General features: G+C 28.3%; 2 protein-coding genes across 4 annotated transcripts; both read right to left on the bottom strand.

Annotated features, from left to right (window-relative positions):
* Window positions 1–75: 75 nt before the first annotated feature.
* LOC126851022 (protein nervous wreck) lies at window positions 76–12470 on the bottom strand. 3 transcript variants are annotated; one of them, XM_050594565.1, is made up of 22 exons: window positions 12259–12467; window positions 10758–10877; window positions 10298–10343; window positions 9933–10018; window positions 9142–9286; window positions 8804–8940; window positions 8361–8424; window positions 7865–7993; window positions 7559–7681; window positions 7358–7461; window positions 6991–7135; window positions 6652–6729; window positions 6496–6547; window positions 5889–5992; window positions 5453–5597; window positions 4871–5043; window positions 4187–4496; window positions 3811–4025; window positions 3313–3406; window positions 2701–2823; window positions 2551–2582; window positions 76–1628 (listed from the first exon to the last, which is right to left on the bottom strand). In XM_050594565.1, the coding sequence occupies exons 2-22, from the start codon at window positions 10850–10852 to the stop codon at window positions 1068–1070; spliced, it is 2961 nt and encodes a 986-aa protein (XP_050450522.1). In that variant the 5' UTR covers window positions 10853–10877; window positions 12259–12467; the 3' UTR covers window positions 76–1067. The 3 variants fall into 3 exon arrangements, with proteins under 3 accessions (XP_050450522.1, XP_050450524.1, XP_050450525.1); XM_050594567.1 differs by having other exon boundaries at window positions 10780–10877; window positions 12259–12360; XM_050594568.1 differs by lacking the exon at window positions 2551–2582 and having other exon boundaries at window positions 1460–1628; window positions 10780–10877; window positions 12259–12470.
* A 1202-nt stretch (window positions 12471–13672) lies between these two features.
* LOC126851042 (BTB/POZ domain-containing protein KCTD20) lies at window positions 13673–21312 on the bottom strand. The gene is made up of 7 exons (XM_050594603.1): window positions 21073–21312; window positions 20575–20700; window positions 19299–19424; window positions 17847–18011; window positions 17179–17450; window positions 16603–16800; window positions 13673–15334 (listed from the first exon to the last, which is right to left on the bottom strand). The coding sequence occupies exons 1-7, from the start codon at window positions 21291–21293 to the stop codon at window positions 14871–14873; spliced, it is 1572 nt and encodes a 523-aa protein (XP_050450560.1). The 5' UTR covers window positions 21294–21312; the 3' UTR covers window positions 13673–14870.
* Between the last annotated feature and the right edge of the window lie 22 nt (window positions 21313–21334).

Below are 21334 nucleotides of genomic sequence, written 5' to 3'. Positions count from 1 at the left end.
TTTTTTAATAGATAGATTAATAAATTAAGTAAGGTAAAATAAAAACGAGAGGTGGAAAATCGAATAACACAATACTTTTTACATGTAACACCAGTGTAATTCCCTTGAAATGTACACCAACGACTGCGTGCAAGTTATTACACCCTTTGTAGTACATAGGTATCGATAATCCTCTGCTTCATCTCGTCTCACTGTACACTATCTCTTACGAAAAAAATCTCTCCCCCTTCATCTCTTTGTCAATTTCACTAAGTCAAGATTTTCTAATCAACCCATTAAAGCCCAATGCCCTAAAATAGGACAGTTAATTCTTCTAACTTTTTATGAGTGGATCAATCCCAGTGAACTTATATAAAGTTTTGTATAATGTGTTGTGGTGATCTTGTATTAATTCTTTGTGACTGTCCTGGTTTTATACACATCTTATCAAACTTAAGTTATCTCTTATTTAATTTAATAATTCTGTCAATTAAGAAATTTGTCAAATCATTCCCTCTTCTTTCTCAGGATGTTAATAGATCAATATGGTAATCTACTTAGCTTCATAAATGGATCTATCATAATACTGTTCAGTTGCAAGATATTTCATATTACGTCATCAAAATGCTTGTGATCTAAATCTTAGTTTGAATATTTCATTACAAACCCATGTAAATTCTATAATTCGTTAGAGTTCTATAGATTAAAATTGACAGAATCTCGTTGAAATATCAGAATCTAATGCTAAAAACACACATAAAAAGGATTATAGTTTCATAATACAAATATGTTCTCAGCACAATTGATCTATTAACGCCCTTCTATTCACGATCTATTCCTTCATGATCTATCTGCACGCCCTATCATTATCCTAATGATAATTCAATGACAAAACATTTTTATCTCCACCACTACTCAATCACCATAAGAAACTTGTCAGTCGCAGAGTCTTATTAGAGTTTTATTACTTAGTCTTTCTTGTTTAGCACTTCAGGCGATCGCCAGAAATCCAAAAGATGTCGAAAATTGTCAGGGTGGCCATCAGGCAATGTAATCTTGCCATTGTGGGCCCTGGGGCCCAGTCAGCCCTAGGCGTTCGATTCCTTGAGCGTCTGTAACTTCTCTAACTGATCCGGTTGAAGCTCATCTGGAATGCTGGCTCTTCCTCCCACTAGCATTTTGCCTGGCATCATTTCCTCCTCTTCTTCTTCTGTGATTTCTGTGACTTCTTCTGTCACTTCCACCACCGTTCCTCTCGATTGTGAATTTTCATTAGTACTGGGACCAGAAGCGATTGATTCTGCTTCACTTCCAGAACTACTGCTGATTGGAAACGGTGCTGAATCGGCAGGAAGTTCATCGATCGTGGATTTTTCTTCAACTTCTTCTTCCTCTTTTTCATCCAAAATGACAGTTGCCTCTTCCTCTTCTTTACACTCGCTCTCGTTTGGATCCGAAGCAGCACTTGAAGCTTCAGGGTCAGCTTCAGAGGTTTCCGATTTTGCTGGATCTTCCGAAGTCTCCTCTACTCCAGGAAAAGGATGTTCGATCTCTTCCATTGGAGTTGCAGCTGTAATGACAATCTGGGCCACTCCAAGACCAAAATCGTCCTGTTGATTAGCGGATTTGGGATCTTCGGACTTCTCTGCCTGTGAATGAATAGAATAATAAAGCTTCATGTTAGGTATAATGTAACTTTATGGCTCCATATGAACCATGTATAATATAACTTTGTGGCTCCATATGAACCATATCCCATATACAATATTAAATTTAAGAAAAACATGATAATATATCGCGTTTTATTTTAGAAATAAAATTTAGATTTAATCTCTGAAGCAGACATTATTAAATCACAAATAACATGATAATGTATAAATATTTGATAAGAATAAGAAAAAATTTAATTGTGCTAATTATGTTAATTGTAAGATATAATACTAGAAGAGAGCAGTCTTTTCCAAGTCTTGTTATTTTATATACAAAGAATGCTATAAAATATTTATATAACCTGTTCAAAATTTACAAAAAAAAAATCTTTTGGGATATATGATTCATATAAGACTACAAAATAGAGGGTTGTGAGACAATTTAACACGCATGGAATTTTTCAGGATTCTTCTTGCAACAAAAATAGAAAACACATTTTTTCATTATTTTATATTTTCTAAAACCTTGTTATGCTAAAATTTACTTTCGCCTAGTAGTCTTGATTGCATGATAAGAATTTGGCGAACAAAAGTTACATTAATTTATTATATTTTATTCAATTTTTGCAATCTATTCAATTCATTTTTGTGATAAAAATTATTTTACATGATATATCAAAACAAATATATAATATATATAATAGCAAAATATATAAAATATATAATAGCAAAACATAATATAAGCATTTTTTATTTTGACTGTATATATTAATTATTGTATATATTAATTATTTTATTAACATTATTTCTCCTGGTGAAAGTAACTTTACAGGTTCAAGTAGATAGAATCCATTCAATATGTGTTAAATGTCTTTGCTACAAACAAACTTTCACTAAAAATAAATTTTTTATACCAATTTACCTTATCGTTCGATTCGTCTGATACCTCCACGACTGTGCAGCAAGTTATAGTATTTCATAGATTAAAATGGGAATAATTAATAATACCCATTATACTTTGACTATTACAATAGTTTGTTTTGTGGGTTTTTAATTAATTTTTGAAAATTACCTATATTTGGAGCTTCCGATTTGTCATCTTCAAATTGCGAGCCATAATGGTCCTTTTGGTTTTTGGACAGATTTATTATAAAACCCCCATCACCATTTACCCCTACCTTTTCTTCTTGCGATTCTGTAACACACATAAGGCATATATTAAAATAAATATATATAAAAGAAAGAAAAATATAAAATAAGAAAATGTGTAAACAAAATTAAATTCTTATTAAATGTACATGATAATATTATACATATTATCAATATTATTATCTTTATATTTTTATGTTGTACATTCTGATATAATATTCAATGGGATTTTCTAATTTTACTTGCTTTTTAATATTACTTCATGCTCTTCCTTTCATTGCATACCTTATAAAGTACATTATATGCCTCCCATAAGTTTTTATATTAAATTTTATAAGTTTTTGATTTTAAAATGTGGATCTTTCTCTTATTATATGAATTTGCGGATCCACGATCTTCAAGGAGTAACTATAAAACGTACGATATTTATGTATATTTATATATAATATATTCATATTAATATATATTATAATAGATATTATATTATAATAGATATAAATGATTAATACAAATAAATGAAAGTGACTGTAATTACCGTCGAGTTGAGTAAGTTCATCGGCTAGCAAAAACTCTGGTATTTCCGGCGGGGTGAAGACTGGCGGTGCAGAACTCGGTGGTGTTATATTTTCCTAAAATAATAAAAATTCATTTCCGTCATTTTTATTATAATTAAGTTAGGTTATAAAAATTTAAAAAATTTAAAATAATCACCTTATAGTTGATTATGTTAGATTTTTTAATTTGTATATTTTTTTAATTTAATGTATATTTGTGTTTTTTTGCATTATAAAATTTTAGCCAAATTATATTCACTATTATAGATATATAACTTATCTTATAATCTTGATTGAAATCAAATTTCTCGTTCAATATATAATTAATTCGATTTATAAGTTTGATATATAATTTATTGCATTCCTCATACTAAGAGAATGTAAAACATAACTTTCTAATATTGTACAATTAATAATTTATTTGTAAATTTTATTAACATAAGTTTAATCTTTAATAAAACGATATTGGGATTTTTCACCTGAGGGGTCAAAGGAGACCCATCTGGAGCGCAAGGTTCCACAACGAGAGAGGGGAAGATACCTCGCTGATCTCTTAACTCGCCTTCCCACCAGCCGTCGTCCACTTCATGCGGTTCTTTTCTCAGGACTCTGATTATATCGCCTTCTAGGAAGCTTAGCTCCTCGTCGCATGTTGCATCGTAATCGTAGAGCGCGATACAATATTGTTCTACTTCTGAAAAATTTATAATATATAAAATAATTACAATATTAATACATGTTCTTTTTTTAATAAATAGATACTAAAAATAATATAATCAAAACACACACATACACATCCGATTTTTTAAATTTCATTAAAACAAATAAAAATGTTATAACTGAATTTTTACGTACCTCCAATGTGATTTTGCATAATAGCTTCCGGAGCAGTACTTTGTAAGCCAGCGTCGGGATCGACGGCGTCATGATCGTCGATCGTATAATCGACCGATGAGAAGGAAATTTGCTGGACGAGACTTGGACCTTGCGAGGTCAAGCCGCCGGTAGTAATCTCCGGCTCTCTCTCCACATCGAGATAATTCTGAGGTACGAAACCTTCTTCTCCTCGATAATTTCGTGCTTTCAACCATCCATCACCGTCACCTTCTCCCACTACATCTAGCTGTTCGCTTTCCACGATGGAAAGTTCATCGGGATTTTGTGCCTAAAAATCATTAAAAAAATTTCTATAGATTCATCTCTATAGAATGTCCTAGAAAAGATGAATATTACTTTATAACAGGAATTGTAAAATACTTTATAATTTATACAATATAATTTTGTGATAAAATGTTTTAAGTCTCATGAAAAATATCCTCAAGTTATCCTATTGTTATTTAAAAGTTTAAGACAAAATTTTTATAAAAATTGTGATAACACACATTTTCAAATTAAATTTCTAAATCTATCTGTAATTATCTGTAATTTCTAAATCTATCTGTAACCATTAATATATTTTTAATAATAATGTACCTTTCATAAATTTTTTATATATATTTAGATTTTTTCTAAAGGCTCAGCATAGAATTACATCCTTACTGTGTAAGAGTAGAGAGCGGTACATTTGTATATGGGTTGATTAGAAGGCATCTCTGGTATCTCATGCGTCATTTCTTGCTCATCCTTCTCCTCATTGTCCCAATCAACTGCCGTAGGATCGTCCCAGCCTGCCGTTAGCTGTTCCATTCGTTGCTTCTCCTGCTCTAACAACGCTAAAAATAAATAATCTTTTGTTTCTTGGATAGTTTTTCATCACATCTTTGCTTATTTACCAAGCCATCGCATATAAAATCATGATTAATTTTTAAGTGTATCGAATCGTATTTATTTATATTTAATTATGTTTATATAATGGCTATATGCATAATAAATATTATATACATATTTGTAAGTATAAAATTTATATGTAAATTATAAGAATATATCCTAGAATATCAAACTATATCAAAAAATAAAAAAATTTTATTCTGTTTGTTCCAATAATAAAAAAATATTAAATTAAAATGTAAGTATTGAGATTGAAAATAATATATAAACTAAATTTATATTAACAATAAAATAAATTATATATAAATATTTAAGATTTATATAAATTATAATATGTAAAAACCATCTATGTACCATCGACTTCGGCGCTGTCGTGCCTTTGCCTTTCTTCGACTTCATCTTCTTGCTGCGGCGCATTCTTTCCAGGACGTTCAACGGTTGTTAAATCGCTTCCGCCATCGCCATCGCTGTCATAGAAAGAGTCTGATGACGGATGTTCCTGAAAGTTATATATATTTTATACACTTTCTTTCATATTAAAAATTAGAAAACATTTATAGACATTTATTTTATTAACAACGTATTTTATAATATTTCTACGATTTTTTTGTCGCATAAAATTTGCAAGTTTTCGCAAAAATAACAATTTGTGAACAATTTGTGCCATTTAGTATAAAGCACATAAAATATTTTTTATATTTTGTCTTATATTTTTAAAATTATATGGCATATCTTCAATCCTGTTGAATAAGAATTCGACAAATTGTACAATATGCTTTCTAATAATTACCGCTGCACCAGATGCATCTGTCCTGACGGAGAGGGAGCTGGCCGAACGAGGTATATCTTGAACGCTCAGCGTTTCAGCCTCTTGCAGGAATTCGTCCACATTCACTGTGAAATTCGAAACAAGCATAATATACAAGATATCTCATAACATAATATAACAATTTCATATTTATCGTAAAATTCGAAATAATATACACGTTTTTCTTTACTATAATTTATAAGAAAGGTTAAGAAATATATTATAAGAAGATAAAAAATAAACTCAATTTTAGAAAAGTAGATTATCAAATTTCATATAATATCAATATTAAAAAAACCTCTTTTTTCTCTATAATTTTTCTAATATTTTTTTTATATACATTTTAGTGGTTTATGCATTATTAAAAGAATAAACTTATTGATAACTTTTCAAATATATATATTTATATAAATATAAATTAATTATTAATAAATTAATTTCATAGAGTTTTTCTGTTATAAGTATTGTTATAAATTCTGTTATATATTACAAGTTTAAGAATTAATCAGAGAAAATTGTTTTATTTTTTTTAATATAATAAATTTTTAATATAATAAGTTTTTTATCAAAATAGAGAATATTAACAAACCTCCACCCTGTCGAAGACATTCTAATCTCGCTTCGGCCTTGAGTTTTGTTGTCTATTTAGAAAAGAATATATATAAACTTTATATATGTTTCAACTGTATAGTTGAATGCATATCAAAATAAATAATCTTTTTTTTCTTTGAAATAAAAGTTTTACCTCTGCTCGTCGAATAGTGTGCTTTAATTCATCGATCTTTGTATCCAAATCTGGACCATTAGGATCATTCGGATCAGTCTGAAAAAAGAACAAATTTAATATTTAGTTTATAAAAACATTGCATTTGTCAGACATTTAATGATAAGTCTCAGTATAAAATTTTGTGATAATAATTATATATAACTTTTTCGTTATAAAATAGAAATTTCGAAAGAAGCAATGCTGAATTTTGTAAAAAATTTGGAATTGTGATAATTCTTTAATTAAATTAATATAATAAATTCATGTTATTATTATAATTATTTACTATTTTTTTAGGATATTCAAAATATTATAAACCTTTTGACCAGCCTCTTTGAGTTGTAATAGTGCCTGCAGCTTTCGGTTATTTTCGCGGATGTTGTTAACCTCGCGGGCAATCCTTGTCGACCAGCGACGCGCTTCATTGCCCAACGTCGTCGCTGCCGAATGATCGGCAGTTATCCTAAATTTGGCAAAAATGTTATTCAAATCAAGCTATTAAAATCCAGAAATTAGTTTGTATAAAGAAATGTTTTTTATGTTAATCTTCTAATCTAAATATACATTCTTGATATATATATATATATATATATATATATATATATATATATATATATATATATCATACAATTCTATTTAATCTATATTTATATAAATGCTTTATAATATAAAGATGATCACAAACCTATCTATCGGATCGTTATCGCAGGGTTCGAACTCGTATTGAATATGTTGTTTCAAAACGGGATAGTATAAACAGCAACATTGGATATTGTATTCCCTAGTAAGCTGCGAATTAGCATCATAAGTTGCAAATTCCTTTCTATCCTTTGTTGATATTTTTATTCACAAATTAGCGTTACTGTTTGTAAATTATTAGACGTACCTGCTGAGCTTGATCGCGAATTTTGCCGAAGCTGTTTTGCGTGGCTAAACAAGTAAGTAGTTCCGTGCGTCCCATCAGCGTTAAATATTCCGCTACCTTGTCGTAAACACCTTGCTCCAAATGCTAAATAATGCAAGAAAATGTAGCAAATAAAATGAATATTTCATATTTGTTATAAAATCACGATTTTGCAAATACAGAATAAAGGCAAATATAATGATTTTTATCTTTCCAACTGCATATATATAATCTTATATAACTATATTTTTAAATAAACTACATATTACCATATTATGGAGTACTCACTTGCATGGTGGATTGTAAATCGACTACAAAATATCGATTTTGGTGAGCATTGGCGGCGGCAAGGCTCAATAGATAATCATTGCGTGCTCCGGTTGATTTTTCTTCTAATTGATCTCGTTTTGAGCTAAACTGTACAATTACAGATGTAAAATTAAATATAAATAAATTCTGATTTTCTGATTAAGAGTATAATTTCTCTTTTATTAAATTAATAGAATTTCTCTTTTATTAATAATAGAAATTACTATATTTAAATAACTAAAAATTTATTATTAAATGCTTATAATGAAACAGTGTTTTATTTTAATTTTTTTTTTCAATTAAATATACTAATAAAGAAATAATGTAGTAATTTAGAAAATAAGTTAAGATAAATATTATATTCTTGTAAGAGATTTCGAAGAAATTATGGGATCTCAAAAATTCTACATTGTGATTTGTATTTCAAAATGTCAAAAATATAATCAAAGAGTATCTTAAAAATAAAAACTCATACCTTAGCACTATTTTTCTGCAATGTTGTTATCGACGTGAAAAAAGAACCCTTCTTCTTCTTCAATCTAAAAATATTGATTGAACATGAATTATTGCGTTCACAATTATGTAGCCGGGTTATGAAATTAATGCCAATATACAATATGGTAAAAAAAAAAAAAATAAAAAAATCGAAAAAATTTGGAGAAAAGAAAATGTCAGAAAATTTTGTCACATATATATAATATGAATATAAATATAACATAAAATTTGTGATACTTTTTTAAGACAAAATTTATTTTGATTAGGAAACAAAAGCTATTAAAGTTTACATATCAGAACAATTTTATTAAGAAGAGAGACCACATCAATAAGTTTTTTTAAAAAAACTTCTGCTGGAAAACAACGATTTAATTTTTGGATATCAGATAATTAAAAAATCGATATAGATATATAGATATATACTTTTCTTCAATGTCCTTCGCTTTGTCGCGTACATCGTGTGCGCTATGTTCTTCATCAAAGTACAACTTCTTCGTTTTGTCAACGTCCTGGACGCAGGTCTGCAGTTCTTTTTGTACTATTAATAATTGGTCGATTGCCTAAACATTCAATTAAAAAAAAAAAATTATAAGCAATGGAACTTTTTTTATAATATACGTTTTTTTATGTAAAAAAAAAACAAAAGATTTTTTTCTATTTAAATAAATAATTTTAACTTTAGTCACTTTCTAAATTTATGTTTATATCGCGTAGAAATGTAACATATTTTTTAATTTAATAAATGACGAAACTTTTTATACCTTCTTAGAAACTTGTAACTTATGCATCCTGAGGATCTTGGCATCATCGGCGATCTGCTGCTGGAAGACCTCGACGGCAGCGAGATGCGCGCGCGCCAATTTCTCGTTCTCCTCCAACACGGTTCGCCACACATTCCACATGTTCCTGTAATCATTCGACCGCACGCCCGCGGATTGCCATTTACTTATGACCCTTCTTCTCCTTGGCAAATTTCCCTGATCGATAAGCAGCCAGAGATTGAAACCAGTACAATTCCGTAGAAAACAAATTCCCGTTTCTTATCTTAGCATGCGAATATGATTCTTACGCTTATTAAGATCGAATTAAACCGATTTAAACTCTTTTTGTTATGCACATATATATAAATATATACGGATGCGAAAAATAATCTTATCTTATTAAGTTGATTAGTTATGTAATATTATATTATGTGACATGTTGAAATATTATGTTGTAATATTGTGTGACAACATGTAATGCATGTCACAAAAGAATCAAAATTTTATGAAATTATACCGGTTTTAATATTTACGATAAACATTTATTATGTTAAAGGAGAAAAAGTGGGAGAGAAAGAGAAAGAGGGTGGAAAGATAGAAATAAAAAATAAAAGATATAATAAATATAACTTAAAAAAATTCCAAAGAAATTTAAATGTTAAGATAAAAAATAACAGATAATATATAAATGCATAAATAATCAAAAGAAATAAATGTAAATTAGAAATTAAAGTTTTATAAAATGTGCATTATGTGTAAACTTTTATTTTTTACATGATTTAATTACATACCATTTCTCTTCTGCTCCATCGAGTTTGAGATCTGGTATGTTTGGTATTTTCTTGTTTAAGTATGCGGATGATATCTTGAGTAGTGCCTGCGTGAATAAGCATAATACTTTAATCACAGTTAATATAATTCCACATCACATCCAAAACGAGATGTAAGACGGGATATCAAACATCATATCAGAAGATATCTTTAACACGGCTTATGTTCCCGATTTTGGATGTAACGTTATCTAGAATCATAACAAAATTTATAACAACTAGATATTAGATATAAAAAATACAGCAATAAATATATTATGAATATTTATTATATTAAAAATAATATAAGTGCGCGCGCACATACATATACAAAATAAATTGCTTACCTCAGAGTAGGATTTTTCAATAGCAGATTTTTTAATCGTAAAATTACTGAAAAAACCAGAAATCATTGTTTATTTAATTATGAAAAAACCGATTAATAAAATTTCAAGTTTCTTTAAAACAATTATTTTAAAATAATAAATAAAAATTTGTGCATGTTCAATCTGAATTTCAAAATATACACATTCTGTAATAATTTCATAATATATGTTCTTTAAGAATAATTTTGATTTAGATTTCTTCTAGAAAAATATTCCAAAGAAATTTGAATTTGTTTGAAAACAATTATTATATAAATTGATTATATCTCATTTATAATATTTTCAATAATATCACATATTAATAAAAATAAACATTTATAAGAAATAAGATAAGTAAAGTCTGTAAAATAAAAATAATGAATAAACAAAAACTATATATAAGGCATAATATAATGCCAAAGTATTATTTAAACATGTTTACGTAAAACATCGTATGTCTTCACCGTATATCTTCCAGAAGGTCACATTCGTGCTGATTTTTTGCTTGCAATTTTGCTGCCTGCTCCGCGTGTACATTCTTTAGAAACTTCGCATAGTTTCCCTTGCAATGAAAAAGAAGAAACCCATTAAAAAAATTAAATATATTATCTCAACTTTTTATGACAAACTCCTTATTTATTATTTATTAATTAATCCGAACTTTTTCTAATCTATTTATCTTCTTTTTGTTATTTAAGTAGTAATTTTCGTAATAGAGATTGTTTAATTTTTCTAAAATTATTTTGTCATCGCATCCATTATCGAGTTTTTATAGCCTGTCTCCACCCAAAGTGCAAATTGAAAATCAATGCTAATCAATGACATAAAACGGTCCATTAAATGCAATGTATATTTTGTCTCAATTTTATGCAAACAAGATCTTTAGACAAACTGTTAAAAAAACTGATTATTATTAATAATTTAGAACAATTAATTGTGACATTTATAATATGTATATAAATTAGTATCTTTTGTAACAATTAGTATACATAAAATATTGTTAATAATATTCATAAGCTGTCTATATTTATATTTTATTAAATGCAATACAATCCCATTCAGAAAAAACAGATATAAACATTATCTAAATCTTTTCTACATGATCAATAAAATTTTTTCTATGCATTGCCAACTTCATATAATTAAATAAATTCTATGTCTCCACCCAAAATGTGCAAGCCAAAAGTAGATTGCTTGCGAGATTTCAATATGAGAGTGATATAATAGCGATTTTGACATTGGACATTCTTTCGCGATATCTTTGCTTCTTTTCTTTATTAATTTTTTGTTGAATCAATTCTGATCAAATTAAGACTGATATAATTCTATAGAGTTTAAATGCCACTGGTATGGGAAAATATTATTAAAAATCGAACTTATATTCTAATATTGTAACATTATAAGTATATTATATATAATTGTGTGTATTGTATTATTTTAAAATTAATATAAAATTAATATAATTATTATTATCGTTTAGAGATTAAAATTGTTGCAATAATATTCTTTAGAATCATTCAATTTATTTCAAGAGATATGAAAAGAAATTATTATGTTATTATATTATTGTGTAGTATATTATATTCTGTATATTATTTACTTATTAATTCATATATAAAAATACATTATCAAAAATTGTGTATAAAATTTGATATTACTTTATAGCCTCATATAGAGATTAAAATTGACGTAATAATCTTTTAAATTCATCTGTTGTCTGTGATATCGGCATGGGAAAATCTAATCTTTACTTTTGACACTCGGTGTATAAAATCGATTTTCCTATACCTATAATACGGAAAATGACTTGTGTTTTAGATACACTTTATTCGGTGTGCTTTTCCTGTACCCGTTGTATGGGAAATTGATTTTAGAAAAGCACGAAAATTGTAAAATCTCTATTATTTAGGATGGATTCTCATATATGCAATGATTCCTCTTACTTTTCTCGGTGGTGGTTGCATGCTGAGGCGAGTTTTTCCCGCAACGCCGGGGGAGTAGGAGGAGGAGGAGAGGGGCAATTTCGCTCTCACTCGCCCTCGCTCGCTCACGGCTCACCCTCTATGCGCACACACCCCACACACGCACCCTCGTCGTGCACCGCTCGCGCGCTCGTACGCTACTGATCTCCTGCCCTCCTGAGGCCACAGCCGGGGGTAGTGCGCTGCTTATTGATCGCCCGAATCCCTTCTCTCCTGATAACGCCTGCGCCGCCGCCGGGTCGGCGAACGACTTCCTTTTCGACGACCTACTAAGCCTCGTCAAGAAATTGAAGGGAAGGGGTAAATGAGGAGTTAATTGCAGATCCTCGTGATGATTTTTTTTAGTCACTGCGATGAGTGATTTCTCTTGTAGGATTGATCATATTTAAAGATATATGGCGAAAAAGCAAAGAGTGATGACAAAGATGCTTAATTTTTTTTATAAATTTAGATGACAGCTCCATTTCTCTCTCTAAAAAAAAAAAAACGATACTATAGTTTTTACATAATGCTTTTAACTTTTTTTTCTTTAGAAAAATAATTTTGTTTCAAGTTAGATATGACATTGTAAAAAAAGTACATATATATAAATTCCAAATTCTTAAAAAAAAAAAAATACTGATATGAGAAGAACACGTCAAGGGGCTTCTAAATCCAAAAAAGCAACAATAAATATTTTCATTTAGACATATTTTATATCTATTTCTTGGAAATTACTTGATAATAATTGATATACAGGACATTTTTTAATAAATGAGAAAGAATAGATCATGAGTACCTAAAAATAAACAAACAAATTAATATAAATATATGTAAAAATATTGTTTAGTTTCGATGTTATTTCAAAAATCCTACATCTTCTGATTTTATATATATATAATGCTCAAAATAATTACCATGCATTTTTACAAGCTTGCATATACGTCATTATTGGACAGTATTATTTTCTCAAATCATATATCAGGCATCTTCCAAATTTACTGATATAGACTGTTGTTGATGAGTATTTCTGTTATCAATGAATCATTAAAACATGACATTTTTAGAACCGTTCCACACATCATTAAGTGGCTTCAATTCTACAGCTTTTCGTCTAGAAGCTTAAACATTTTATAGGACTATACAAAAAGACCTAAGAAATCCTTAACTCTTAAAATTTTTAAAGTTTAAAGTTTATAAATATTTCAACAAAATTTGTTATATTGTGCAAAATATAAAAGCTGTAATTCGAGAAAATTAATATTGGTCATACGTTTTATGTGAATTTGTTTTCTTTTAAGTTCTCCATTTCACCCTTAAAATATTTCCCTTATTATGGAATAAAAATTGTAACAAAAATAATAAGTTTTTTTAAGGAATTAAAAAGAGGCAAAAATTTATTTATTGACAAATCGTATTCAACTTTATTATAATGGTATAAAATGGGAAAGGTAGTGAAAACGGGCTGGTAATAGAAGATTCGATAATAATACATCGATCATATATAGCGTATTCGCTTAGTACAAGATTGTAAATCTAAATGTTTTATATGTTACAAAATTGCAAAAACCGCAAGAAAGAGAAAAAGAATAACACCAGTTTATACCTTCATATTGATGTGATTAAACATAATCTAGAAGAACTATATCACAAGAGAGGCGCTAAACGAAGAAATTTATCTTTAATCTTAATGAGTCTTTTTTTTTTTAAACGTGATCATATACAATATATCCCAAAAAGCCACATATAGTAAAAAAAGAAAGAAAACAATTATATTCGTATTATTATCATCAATTACAAATATTTCTTCTTTCTATAACGATAAATCTTTTTTCAATGAGATCATACCAATCTCGAAAATGAAAAATCTTAAAGTAAAAGTGATACATTGAATCATGCAGATTGCAATGCATGTTAACTTTTTTGATATTAATCAGTTTTTTTAACCATAAAATCATGTATATAAAGATCACGTATATCAAACGCTCAGAAATAATAAGTTTATAAGAAATAAAAAGTTTACTTATTAATAAAATAAAAAAATTGAGTCTTGGCCACGCAGATTAGAACAATCAAGTTTATTTTCTCGTTTAATTTAAATGATTTTCTTTATATGAAATTATATGGGCTCTGTGATCAAAAATATAAAAATTACCTCAAATAAATGATTTACTTCCTCTTCTTCAAGTTTCAAGATAAAGACATCTTGCAAAATCTTTAGGATGAGTATTTTCAAAATCCAATGTATTACAAAGTCTTCAGGATCCAATGCATTCCAATTTTTAAAGTTTAATGTATCTGTTTCTTCAATATTCAATGCATTGCAGAATCTTCAAAGTTGGCAGAGTCAAACATAATCCTCTTCAAGAATTGTTGTTAAATTCTTCTTCAATCTTCTTTTCAAAATCATCTTCATGGTCTTCCATAAGCATCTTTTCAATATTTTCTTTGGAGGTCTCTTCTCGACCATTTTCAAAATCTTCTTTAAAGCTTTTTTATATGTTCTTCAAAATTTTCTTCAAAAGCTTTTTAAGAGAATTTCCTTAGAATCTTCTTTAGAATCTTTAAATCTTACTTTAGTCTATTTCCACTTTTCACGGTAATTCATCAGATGGTAGCGGGCCTAAATCTTGATCGCCAGATCCCATGGGTCCATCCACATCAGCATCCGAACCCATAGGAAGTCCAACTACTTCTGGTTGAGGAACTGCTCCCTCAGCAACTTGAAGAAGCATAGGATTTCCAGCGGCATCCAAAACAGGATCAGCCGTAGCTTCAGCGAGGTTTGTCACTGACTTGGATTTAACACACTGAAAATCAACGTGACGGCTCTTGGCCTCTTCTTTCTCCCATGACATATGGATAAAGGGTCGTTGAACATAGTTGTAAATGACCTCGGCGCGACCACCGGCACGTTTCTTCACTTTCTCTTTATAGGTCGGGTAGCCCTCAATACCTAGGCGAATTTTTTTCAAACCGCGTTCTTTCATCACTTGCTTCGCCACGTCCCGATTCTCGATATACTTGAAGAAGCGATACATTGCCGTACTATTGACAGCTGAAAATAAAAAGAAAAGGAATGATATGTGTAATATGAAGTTAGTGTTATATGAGATCTGGTTTCAATCCAGAAAAAAATGGAGAACAAAAAAAAAAGGAAAAAAAATAACACCATAAATTCAAAATAAGTTTCAAATTATAAATAATAAACAAAAATTAATTTGCTGCATTTTTATATATTTAAATAATAGCTTAACGAAAAAGGTAGAATAATACAAAAGAGTGAGTAATAGATTAAACTATAATCTAATAAAATCATAAAATATTCTTATATGTTTATTAATTTTGAAATATCATATATTGAGTCCAATAAACTTCAATTTTTCAAAAGTGTATTATATTTATATATATTAAAAAAAATATATTTATACATTTATATTATTGTATCTATTGTATTCAGGTTTATTATGATATGGATTACTAATTAGATTGCACGTAAATATGTTTTAGCACTTCTGAGTATGCAGCGTTAATTATGGGGTTGTATTAATATCGCAAGTTAACTTGAGCATTCATTATTGAAGAAAATAGGCGGAACTAATGGACACTATGCATTTTCAAAGGCAAAGTTAATCGATTTTTCATTAAATACAGAGTGATCATGATAATGCGCAAGGGTAGCGCGTGTTGCATGCATTTTATAACTAAAAAAATTGCACATGTCTTCTTAGATTTTCCCAAGGTTATACCTACTTATATCTACCGTAAGTATGAACTTTTTTACAAAAGTATGAAAACAAACAAATAAAAACTTAAAAACTTCCTAAAAAAGAGTATAATAGATCTATTTTAAGAGAGATGTACGATACACAAGATAGTTATAATCTTCTAATTTGTAGCTGTTGATCTATATAAAGTTTTTAATTTCTAACTCTTCTTCAAACTTTAACATCATATTATAATTATATTTACGAAATAATAAGACAAAAATTATGAATATTCTACACTAATTGTGTAAATTTCCACTTTTTACTGCAACAACAATTGCATTAATAAAAGCAATAAATTCAAAGTACTAACAATCCTAAAGAGTAAAATAGTACTAAAAGTAAAATTGCTTTTCTAACAAATAAGAGAAAAATATACTACAAGTCCGATATATACTACCTAAAATTATTATTTTCATATTAATTGATACACAACTATGCCATTGATTAACGATAATAAAACTTCGATTAATCATTAAAAATGTTATCTCTTTTTAGAATTCTCACTCTAATTAGATGCAGATATAGAATAAGAAACTTTAAAATTTTGTTTATTTACTTTGAGAATATTCTTCGCCCATTTGGGGAGGATATTCTTCGTCCCAATCGACTACGTCATCCTCAAGCAAGACGACAATGTGGCATTCACGGTCGCCACGTCGCGCGCTATTCACCATCAACGGTAAAATTAGATCCTCCAAGAACACCTCAAACTGACATCGCGCGCCTTCATTCGACAATTCGTGCAGTAGTCCTCCTGTAGAACAAAATCAATACGCACTTTTAATTTCAAAAATTTACAAACAAGATAAATCATTTCTTGTTTGTTTAATGTTCCTTATATTTATACATTCTATTCCTCTCGATTCATTGCTTAATTCAATCTGAATTGATTTATTTTAATCAATCTATTAATTTGTGATATGCAAGAAATTTTTATTTATTTACAATATTAATTGTATCTACATCATTTCTCATATTTATATATTTATATTATTGTTATTGTGTTTCATATTAATTATTAGTATATGACAAGTAAAGAGAGAACACAAATCTCATAAAATCTTATATCTTATAATAAATTTTTTGTCTTTAAGATATGAAAATAAAATAATATAAATTTGTTCATACTTACTGAGATTTTGGCACTTCACCGTGCTAGCATCAAAGGGCACTAGCAGATAATCGCAGGCCTCTCGCAGTTCTTGAACACTTACAGTCGGAGGACATCGAATTACTCCGCCCTTATAGTATTCTAAGATGGCGCGAAAAACCATGGCAGAGATGCCATCGGCGACCTCATACTCACCGCGTTCATTAGGCTGGGCATATTCTACTCCCGAGCTGAACATGCGACCCAACATTGTGTTGGGGTGCGCCGTGAACAAAGCTGGATCAACAATAAATCTGAAATAATAAATAAAACAAATTAGATAAATAAGTTTAATATATCCTTTATAATAGCATTGTTCAGAAAAGCATAATATGTAATAAAGCATAATATTTTTTCGGTAAGGTGAAGTTTAGCTTTCTTAAGTCTTCAAATTTAACTCATTGCAGGAAATGTATGTGTATTTGGATGATGTGTTATATTATAGCGCGTACGCACATAAATAAAGTATAGAAGGTAATAGAGAAGATTTGGTTAACTAAAAAAATTTTAATATTACATATTTAATTAATACATTAATGTGTAAAAATTTATATTAAATTAAGAAAAAATATATTTTATTATTTAACTAGTGATTTCATTAATTTGCTATATTACTTATAAGGTAAAAGTTATAATATAAATTCTATTACCTAGTGTTATCGACAATGAGAGTGATTCTTTCGTCGCTGGTTGGTTGATTGCTGACTCCGGTAGTAGATCCTAATATTGCCGATCCTCCTGATATGGCGTTGTCCCTGTTGCTGCTTTGACTCTGACTCTGAGTCTGTTTGGTGATGCCAATATTCGTGCGAATCCTATGAGAATAAGATTAATAATCTCCCTTAGGGAGAATATGCAGTAACATACTCTGTGGTATATATATATATTATATACATATGCACACACGTGTATATATATATATATATATATATATATATATGTATGTATGTATGTATGTATGTATGTATGTATGTATGTATGTATGTATGTATGTGTATGTATGTATGTATGTATGTAATGTATGTATGTATGTATGTGTGCATGTATGTATGTATGTATGTATGTATGTATGTATGTATGTATGTATGTATGTATGTATGTATGTATGTATGTATGTATGTATGTATGTATGTATGTATGTATGTATGTATGTATGTATGTATGTATATATATCATATGAAAAACTATCGGTGGTAATACATAAACTAACGCGATCCGCGAGACCTACCTTGAAACTTATGAAGCCCAATCGCTTGATTTTGAGATATTGTATATTATTAGAATAAAAAAATAATTTTTTCAAATAAATACACACACAACTAGAAATTGTTTCTATTTTTTCCCTTTTTTAATTAAAAAAAATGTTTATAATTTTATATGTATATTCCCAGTCTAAATAAAATAAAAACTATAACTAAAATATATATCACATATATAATATAATAAAGATAAAAATTATTATAGTAATAGAAAGAGATAAGAAATATAAAAAAGATAAAAAAAGATATTAGTTTTCAACTATATATACTAGAGAGTACATTTTAAAAATAAATAAATAAATTTCCTTATTGTTTGTACAGAACATTTCTTAAAATAAATATTTATTTTTATTAATAATTATTAATTTTGTTTAAAATAAAATGTATAGAATTTTTTTCAGTATTATATATAATATATAAAATAATATAATATAATATATAAAAAATATGAAATATATTAATAATTATCATATCAATATCATCATCAATTACATATAAGATCTTTTATTAAAGATATATTATCTTGTATGTTATATATGTGTGTTTTTATAAAAATCGTTTAGAAATTTAAAAAAACAAAAATATTATTTATTAACAATTGTACTAAGAAAATTCTCTTGATAGTATTTTAATTTTAATGTATAATAGATAGTTAAAAAGTAATGAATTAGAGATAACCAATAAAAATTATGAATGTTATCAAAAGATATTGTTACACATTTCTTCTCCCTTTACTTTCAGTTTTGTTCAATAAAAAATTTCTTTAGGTCGTAAAAGTTAGAAAAGAATAAATGTAGAGAAAACTATGGGAATTTCTTGCTTTTATCTATTACGTGCATTTACCTGTTATGGTGATTTGTAAGAATCGTGCTCTGCGAATTTCTGCCGGAATTGAAAGAATGACAATGCCGATCGCTGCTGCCGTCCCTCTGTACCAGACACGATTTCGGCTTCGACGAGCCACCACAACTATACATGCACAGAACAACCACGTAATCTTATACTAATTAGCTACTACACAAGCAACTATACATCTCTACTATACTAATTATACGCGAATTCTAGAATGTATATGTATATATTTTGCAGTGCATTTTGTTAGAAACAAATTTGTATGAAAAAAATAAGATTTTTTCCCATATGTCAATAGCAAAAGATTGAATTTCATTCTTGTTCATTTGACTTTATAAGATATGATTTTATAAAATCCAAATTTCCATATAATTAGCACGCAAAACTGCATGTTATGAAATATGATATCATTTTCAAAGTGCAACTGCACAAGGGTAGTCTGCTTTAAAAAGATTATATTATCAATTATTATCTTATATGCATGTATATGTATATATAAATAATTTTTATTTTTGATATAACAGACTTCAATATGAGAACAATTTTATAAATTTCTTCAATTTTCCCTAATAGATATATATACAAAACACGCAAGAAATTTTATCTTTACTCATTTTTCTATATATGGAGTAAAGATAACAAATTCTGAACAATAATTAAATATCAATAAATATAAACTATTATAATTAATATCAGTGCAATTTAGGACAATGCATAATAGCATTGAAAATATACATAAACAAATAATGTATATTAGATATATGTATATATGCACAATAATATTTTCCTAATAACACATACAATATTTATATAAAAAAAAGTATATTAACAAATATTAAAAATATATAATTTGCATATTATGCATTTTCCATATTTCAGAATATCGCATAAATGTAATTAATTTGTTGCCAATTTTGATAGAATAATGCGTGTAAGTTTTTTTTTTTTAAATAAATTAAGAATATGTGCATGCGTGTAACAAAGATTTGAAAGAACAAACCTAACCTAAGTGCATGCTGATTGTGAGATATCTATAACGTCATAAGAAATTAGAACAAGATGTAATTTATTTTCGTTTAAATAGCACAGTGCAATTTAACTTATCTACACAAAAGTGTTAACTCTTTGAATATTAATAGTAATATCGCGATTGAAACGATTTTACTAAATATGTTGCTGAATCTCTATAAAAATTACTCCACAAGCATTTTTCGTGTTATCGGATTCAAAACTGAATAAAGAGTCTGAATTAAAATGTAATTTTTACCTCAGTCTATTTTTGTACAAACGATGCCTTCCTCTTCCATCAATCTCTTTGTAATCAGTTTCTGTATCACTGCTGCTGTCTTGTATGTAATTGACTCGCTCTGAAGGGTTCGACATGTTGAACCACCTGACAAAAGTCAAAAATATGTTAATTTTTTATAATTTGCTAAGGAAAAACTTAATCTTGCACTGTTTTGCAAATCTGATATTCACGTTCATATTTTTAACAAAATAACTGTAACCTAAGAAAACGTCATTTTTGACAATTCATTACTTTGCCATTTTGATAAGTAATAATATATAATATCAAATTTTGTGATGAGATTGATAAGGAAATGTGTCTTTCGCATGCAAATCGAGGTGAAATCGATAGTATATCTATTCTAATAAGCCTTTGAACTTTCAACATTTTGTGTCTCTCTTTCGAGGTTAACTTCGCCATTTTCGTTAAATGTAAACAATATTTTATATAATATTAACAACTAGAGATGATACTTACGAGCTCGTGATCGATAGGAACCAGCTGAGCTGCTTTAAAAGCTTCTTCGTGGACTTACAGATCTCCAGATCGTACGAATCGACACGAATACAATTTAACCTGATAATGACAGTTCTTCGATTGACGAACTCGATCGCATGACCACGCATGACTGCGTCCAATCGCGTTGTCATACGCGCGAACCAACACGAACATTGACGGAGATACACGAAGAGAGCCATGAATGGCCGATTAAGCCCGTGATTCTCAAACGTAAATTTTG

This window comes from Cataglyphis hispanica, chromosome 7 (assembly GCF_021464435.1).
Source record: "Cataglyphis hispanica isolate Lineage 1 chromosome 7, ULB_Chis1_1.0, whole genome shotgun sequence".
Taxonomy (NCBI): Eukaryota; Metazoa; Arthropoda; class Insecta; order Hymenoptera; family Formicidae; genus Cataglyphis; species Cataglyphis hispanica.
Note: the sequence above shows the minus strand (reverse complement) of the source record. Positions and strands in the feature narration are given on the sequence as shown.